Here is a 7,631-nt window from a genome sequence, read left to right as displayed (position 1 = left end):
GAGTAGCTGGGACTACAGGTGCCCGCCACCACGCCCAGCTAATTTTTTCAATTTTTAGTAGACACGAGGTTTCACAGAGTTAGCCAAGATGGTCTCGATCTCCTGACTTCGTGATCCACCCGCCTCAGCCTCCCAAACTGCTGGGATTACAGGCGTGAGCTACCGCACCCGGCCTTTATTTGATTTCTAAAGGAAAGGGTAGGTTGGGCCTTGGGAGGCCAAGGAGGGAGGATTGCTTGAGGCCAGGAGTTTGAGACCATCCTGGGGAACACAGTAAGATGCGTCTACACAAATAAAATAAATTTAAAAATAAAAACTGAATAAATAAAAGATACCTAGAGAAGGCTGGAAGCCTTGGGAATATCCACATTACACAAACCATAAAAATTAGTTTTTTTAGAGTTGTATGAGTCTCTCCTTTAGCAAAACTACAAGCAGTCTAAAGTTCTACTTGGAAGCCTAAAATTTCATCAACAGATTTCACATTTTGAAAAATAAAATTTATTTCACTTACTAAATTGTCAGTTTCTGGATCTTCACAAAAGAAAGGTTTCCCTTCCTTCTCTTGCTTCCTTACAAAATTTTCGATGTCTACATCAAAACTGGCAGAAGTTGTGCCTTCGGAGCCCTGTGTAGATTGTTCACATTTTTCAAACAACAAAGCTAATAATGGAAATAGTGGATGCCTGAGGAGAAAAGAAAGCAAGAATCCATTTACATTCTACATCTCCATGAGAATGTCTTCTCATGTATGCCTGCACTCCTTCCCCTAACACCTCTGCTGGGTGAAAAGTCACACACCACACAGTTCATCCATGTAAAGTATGCAATTCAACGGTTTTAAGAGTTGCACAGCCATTGCCACCGTCAACTTTAGAACATTTCCATCATCCCCGCAAAGAAACCCTGTATCTAACAGCAGTCATTCTCCACCGTTTCCCAAACCCCAGCCGACTAGAACCTACTTGCTATCTCTATACATTTGCCTCTTCTAGACATTCCGTATGAATGGGAATCTTATAACATCTGACCGTGGTGTCCGGCTTGTTTCCCTCAGCATAATGTATCCAAGGCTCACCAGTGTTGTAACAGGTATCAGTCCTTTTTTTTTTTTTTTTGAGACGGAGTCTCGCTCTGTGGCCCAAGCTGGAGTGCGGTGGCCGGATCTCGGGTCACTACAACCTCTGCCTCCTGGGTTTAAGCGATTCTTCTACTCAGCCCCTCAAGTAGCTGGGACTACAGGCACCTGCCATGACGCCTGGCTAATTTGTTCTATTTTTTGAGACGGAGTTTCGCTCTTGTTGCCCAGGCTGGAGTGCAATGGCGTGATCTCAGTTCACCGCAACCTCCACCTCCTGGGTTCAAGTGATTCTCCTGCCGCAGCCTCCCAAGTAGCTGGGACTACAGGCATGCACCACCAGGATTCAGCTAATTTTGTACTTTTAGTAGAGATGGGGTTTCTCCATGTTGGTCAGGCTGGTCTCAAACTCCTGACCTCAGATGATCTGCCCACCTCAGCCTCCCAAAGTGCCAGGATTACAGGCGTGAGCCACCGCACCTGGCCTAATTTTTGTATTTTTAGTACAGACAAGATTTCGCCATTTTTGGCCAGGCTGATCTCAAACTCCTGACCTAAAATGATCTGCCCGACTTGGCCTCCCAAAGTCCTGGGATTACAGGCATAAGCCACTGCACCTGCCACTTCATTCCTTTTACTGCTAAATATTATTGCATTGCATGGAGATGCCATAATATGTCTGTTCATCCATTAGTTGATGGGCACGGGCACTGTTTCCAGCTTTTGGCCATGACAGGCAGTGCTGCTATGAAGATTCATGTACACGTTTTTGTGTGGACTTTTTTCATTTGTCTAGGTATATATATGCATAGAAGTAGAACTGCTGACTTATATGTAATTCTATGCTGAACTTTGAAAAAAATTTTTTTTTTTTTTTTTTTGAGATAGGGTCTCACTCTCTGTCACCCAGACTGGAGTGCAGTGGCACTATCTCAGCCGACTGCAACCTCCACCTACCAGGTTCAAGTGATTCTCCGACCTCGGCCTCCAGAGTAGCTGGGACTACAGGAATGCGCCACCACACCCGGCTAATATTTCTATTTTTTGGTAAAGACAGGGTTTCGCCATGTTGGCCAGTCTGGTCTAGAACTCCTGACCTCAGGTGATCCACCTGCCTCGGCCTCCCAAAGTGCTGAGATTACAGGGGTGAACCACCGTGCCCAGCCTGATCGACTTTTAAATACTAAACCAGTCTGGCATTCCCAGGAAAAACTTGACTTGGTCGCTATGTATTATTCTTTTCACATATTGCTAGAATTGATTTGTTAATATTGTACGGATGATTTTTACATCTAAGTTCGTGAAGGATACTGGCCTGTATTTTCCTGGTATTGTCTTTGGTCTTAGTGTCAGAGTGATGTCAATAAATTTATAGATTTATATTCTAAAACTTTTTTAGGTATTAGAAATAACATCTTTGTGTGTGTATGTGTGAGACAGAGTTTCACTCTTGTTGCCCAGGCTGGAGTGCAATGGCACAATCTCAGCTCAATGCAACCTCCACCTCCCCGGTTCAAGTGATTCTCCTGCCTCAGCCTCCCAAGTAGGTGAGATTACAGATATATGTCACCATGTCTGGCTAATTTTTGTATTTTTAGTAGAGACAGGGTTTCACCATGTTGGCCAGGCTGGTCTCGAACTCTTAACCTCAAGTGATCCGCCCGCCTCAGCCTCCCAAAGTGCTGGGATTACAGGCACGAGCCACCATGCCTGGCCAGAAATAACATCTTAATCTGAGACAATTTTCAGCCGAGCAGTTATCACATCATAATGGCACCTCACAACTCTGCCTCGCTGCTAGTTCTAGTGTTCCTTTTAGCAAACTTGTCGACGCTCCTCACTCCTCTGAGTGCCCCCACAGCCGGCACTCCCAGCACTACCTATAAATGGCCTGCTTGTCCACATCCATTGGGGTCTGAGACTCGACAGGGGGAGGGCTCACTCCTTCTGCATCGGGTTCAGAGCAGTTTGGATCTTGTTCTGTCTTTAACTCTGTTACTACTTGCATCTGTAAAAGGAGGAAAACAATTCTTATTAGCAAACACAAACTACTACTAGGTACTCCAGCGCATCAGGAATGCAGTCGGAGGGGGGAATTGCCAGACAGCGGTATGACTGCAATCATATGTAAGGAATACTACCAACAAAACAGCTTTGAATTTAACGTGCTTTAAAACAGATAAAGGTAAAATTTCCAAACTGCTTAAGAACTGAAATCACCAATGTCTGTGAAATGCTCATGATTTTAAAATAACACTGGCGGTGCCCTACTGAAAAGAACGGCACACATGCCATCTTCCTCCTCTGCCTATTGCTGTGTCTCCTAAAATGTAGTAATACTGCAGTCAGAGAAGCATAAACAAATAGTCCAAGGTCTTCTTACCATGTCACAGACATAACCTAACCCCATACGCTACATATTTGTGACAGGGCTGAACTTCTCCCATATCTACCCTCAAACCTCAGCAATACATAGCCATAAAAATGTCATTGCATTCAGAAAGGAAAAGGCCAGCTGTGTTTACATAAAGCCTTAAAAGATACTACCATTTAAACTGCTTTAAACAAGCAATGTCTTTGTCATTTAGGGAAAAAATATGTAAATCACTAAAAAAGAAATCAGTTTACAAAAACAAAATTTTGCGACAGTAAACTTCTAGTTATCCACGAGCAGCAATTAGACTGTCCTGACCTCAGCTTCCTCAGGACCAGGACGGGCCATCTCTCCCTCGGTGGATTTGGCCATGCTTCTGTTCCTTGAGGAAGCAGCTTGGGGCAGCAGGGGTGGCGAGACCTCATGGGGGTGGGGCCATCACCACTGGCCAGACAGACTGGGGGCCAGCCACGAATGCCCACCCCCACAGGATGCCTCTCACATCCTCCAGCCCTGTGCTCTCTTCCCTCCAACGTCTTGTTTTTGGAATAAGATGACTTCTATTCTGCTGTCTTTAAATGGTACAACATATTAGGGAAACTGTTTTTGTTTCTCCTAAAAAAAAAATAAAAGCAATAAAGCCTAAGTGGACACAGTATTTCCGTAAGGCGATCTGCCAGCATGTATAAAAAGCCTTAAAAAGGCCGGGCGCGGTGGCTCACGCCTGTAATCCCAGCACAGTGACCACCTCTGACACAGCCTGGGACAGCAGTGCTTGCTACCGGCCACCTCCTCCCAGACAGCTGTGCCAGGTGCAGATGACACCTGGAGTGCTGCCCTGTTCATACCCGAGTGCTTCCCAGGGCCTGGAAAGTGTTTTATCAGCGTTATTTTAAATAAACACTGAAATATATCTACAGCATAGATATATCATAATTGTTTTGCCATTTTTCCAAGGTTGAACATTTAGGTTTCTCTCTTTTCACAATCACTTTTTTCAAATACTGAAATGAATCTTTTAAGGCTTCTTATTTTTTGTTATTTATTTATTTATTTACTTATTTATTTATTTTGAGACAGAGTCTTGCTCTGTTGCCCTGGCTGGAGTGCAGTGGTGCGATCTCAGCTCACTGCAACCTCCGTCTCCCAGGTTTAAGCAATTCTCCTGTCTCAGCCTCCTGCTGGATGGCATGGTCACTGTGCCTTGGTGCACAGGAGGCAGGGGTGGGGTCGGAGCAAAGACCTGGCAGGCAGGAGGGAGAAGAGTGATGGGAACAGTGAGGACTGGTGCTCCAGGGCAGGCAGAGAGGTGCCCAAGATGTGCTAGGCAGAGATGCTGGGGGCAGCCTGGGGTCCAGAGGGGCCAGGTGATTCGGGCCACAGGGCAGCTCAGTCTTTGCATGAAACCCACAGGAATCCACAGGGAGCCACTGGAGAGCTCAGATGGGACATTATTAGATTTGCATTTTAGAAAAAAAAAAAAGTCCATTGGAAATACCTAAGGACTAAGGACTTCTAGGCTAAGGAAGCAGGCTGACTACATCACAGAATTTCCCTCCTTTAACTGCTATACAAACCAAAAAAAACAAAAAACAAAAAACAAAAAACACTACCACCACCAGCAACAACAACAAAAATCTCCACAACAGGAACTGAACAAGGACTGATTGGTAAAAACCAACCACCAGGGAAAGGGGGACCCAGCGCCTCAGCTCCTAACCCCTCCTCAGACCTCACCAGCATGGCTCCAGTGAGTCATCCAGAGCCTGACCCTTGCCACCGAAGTACTCAAGGTGGGGAGGAGAGCCGAGGGGGGGCACTGCACTGCCCCTGCTTGCTGGGAGGAAAGTAAAGGGCAGGGCCAAGTCCCTTCACTCACTCCAGAGTCAGTAGGATGACGAGCCAAATGCCAGTGGGTTCGGAACACAGTGTTTAACACGATCGCAGGCCAAGAAAGATGGCAAGGGCCTCCGCCAAGCCTCGATCCTCCTGCTCCTCAATTCATTCAGGTCACAGAACACAAAACACTCAGGTACTCAAAAGCACAAAACACCATAGCTTCCAGGAAAACAAAGTCTCATCCATGGCGGGAGGGCAATGGAGAGCTGCCCAAGTATGGCACAACCATCCAAGCATGAGCAAGATACGAAGATGGAGCGCTAGGGCCCTGCAAATTCATTACTGGGACAGGCCCTCTCATGCCTACAACTGGGGAGATGAGGCCACAAGATTCCCATTCAAAAGCTGATCCAGTGAGACACTCAGAAGAGCCACCAGTCAACATGGGAATCTGTCATCATGAAAATCAACCGGGTTTTCTTTCAAAGTAACAGTGCTAATTAACACTGACATTAAAAAGGTAAATTCCCAAGAAACTTCATATGACTTAGGAAAGTCAAGATTCCTGGCAATCCTGGTATCCATTAAGGAAATAATATTATTCTATGGCTTATTTTTCTGAACACAAACGTACAATAAATATATAATACACTTACATTGAGCATGCAACCTCATGGCAATTGAATTGTAAGTATACAAAGCAATGTCCATGCTTGAGTGCCAGGTTATTTGTAATCAGAATGCAGAATCAAGTTCAAGCTCACCTGTTGCCCATCTTGATAGCTGTCTATACTTAATGTCTGTGTAGCCATCATGGTTCATCAGAGTTTTGTAAGACATCAAATCATCTTGAGTGAAAAGCAAATGGTGTCTGGAGAACAAAACCAGAAAAGCATCAGTTAATAGTCGTAGAGCATTTTTTTTGTCTCCCTCATTCCATAACATCCAGTTTTTTTGGTTTTTTGTTTTTTTGAGACAGAGTTTTGCTCTCATTGCCCAGGCTGGAGTGCAATGGCGCGATCTCGGCTCACCACAACCTCTGCCTCCCAGGTTCAAGCGATTCTCCTGCCTCAGCCTTCCTAGTAGCTGGGATTACAGGCATGCACCACCACACCCAGCTAATTTTGTATTTTTAGTAGAGACAGGGTCTCTCCATGTTGGTCAGGCTGGTCTCGAACTCCCGACTTCAGGTGATCCACCCGTCTAGGCCTCCCAAAGTGCTGGGATTACAGGCATGAGCCACCGCACCTGGCCCATAACATCCAATTTTTAAAAATACATATTTTTACATGGAGAGAAAAAAAAAATTATCCTTAATAGTATGTTATGACCCAAATCCTACTAAGAAACCCTTCACTTACGTAGCAATCTTATTTTCCTGTGCTGGGCCCTGACTTGCTATTACATTTTCAGCCACTGCCACTCACTGCCCAGCTAATATCAAGTCAATGCCTGCCCATGCCAAGCAGCGTGCTGGGCCTGGGGTATGGCAGTGAGCAGGACAGGCAGGGCCTCTGCCTTCCTGACACAAACCAGGCAAGGGGGAAACACAATACACAGGGTCAAGAATGGGCACAGGGTGAAGTGAGAGGGGCTTGGGCTGCTTTCCCGGGCCGTGTGGTTGGAGCAGGCCTCGCTGGGAAGATGCTGTTACACCAAGACTGGAGAGACATGCTGAGATCAGGGAGTCTGGTGTTTCAAAGAGAGGGAATGGCTAACAGAGAGGCCTAAGACAGGGGCAGAAAAGAGTAGACTGAGATGTGCATGCTTGTAAACACACGCACATAAGACAGGTAAGTAGTGGCGCACTTGCTTCATAATAACAGAAAACGGCAAAATGCCACTTCTGTGCTGGAAGGATGGAGCGGGAATGCAACCAGCACCTGCAGTGTGGGTGTGGAAAAGCACTGCAGAGTCGGGGAGAGCAGCCGGGCTGGACCACGGCCGTCACAGACTCGCCACTGCTGGTGCGGGTCACAGACATTCAGAGTCTGGGCTGCCCTGAGAAGGTCACATGGAGGTCAAGGGCAGTCGTGCCACTTGTTCTGCACTAGCAAGAACACCAAAGTTCCCCAAGGAAAGCAGCACTTTAGGAGACAGTGTTAAATGGAAAGAAATCCTGTCCAGGCCTTGCAGGATGCGGGAGGACTACCATCTTGTCCTGAGCGAGACAGTTCAAAGGAACAAGGCGCTGAGCGGCGGCTCACACCTGTAATCCCAGCACTTTGGGAGGCGGAGGCAGGTGGATCACAAGGTCAGGAGTTTGAGACCAGCCTAGTCAACACCGTGAAACTCTGTCTCTGCTAAAAATACAAAAATTAGCCAGGCATGGTGGCATGC

The 7,631-nt window shown here is 46.4% G+C and overlaps 1 protein-coding gene across 3 annotated transcripts in view; it reads right to left on the bottom strand.

Moving 5' to 3' along the window:
- Window positions 1-6,612, bottom strand: part of PKNOX1 (PBX/knotted 1 homeobox 1) — a 38,919-nt gene extending 32,307 nt beyond the window's left edge. For 2 of the 3 annotated variants that reach the window (XM_011954105.1, XM_011954106.1), the window contains exons 1-3: window positions 6,056-6,612; window positions 2,959-3,086; window positions 515-686 (exon numbers count right to left, since the gene is read on the bottom strand). In XM_011954105.1, coding sequence (XP_011809495.1) covers window positions 515-686; window positions 2,959-3,086; window positions 6,056-6,106 — 351 coding nt within the window. In that variant the 5' untranslated portion in view covers window positions 6,107-6,612. The remainder of the gene's footprint in view (window positions 1-514; window positions 687-2,958; window positions 3,087-6,055) is intronic. The other variant, XM_011954107.1, reaches the window with a different exon arrangement.
- Window positions 6,613-7,631: the final 1,019 nt, after the last annotated feature.

This window comes from Colobus angolensis, unplaced genomic scaffold (assembly GCF_000951035.1).
Source record: "Colobus angolensis palliatus isolate OR3802 unplaced genomic scaffold, Cang.pa_1.0 Scaffold38, whole genome shotgun sequence".
NCBI lineage: Eukaryota > Metazoa > Chordata > Mammalia > Primates > Cercopithecidae > Colobus > Colobus angolensis.
This window is presented reverse-complemented; position numbering and strand designations above follow the sequence as displayed.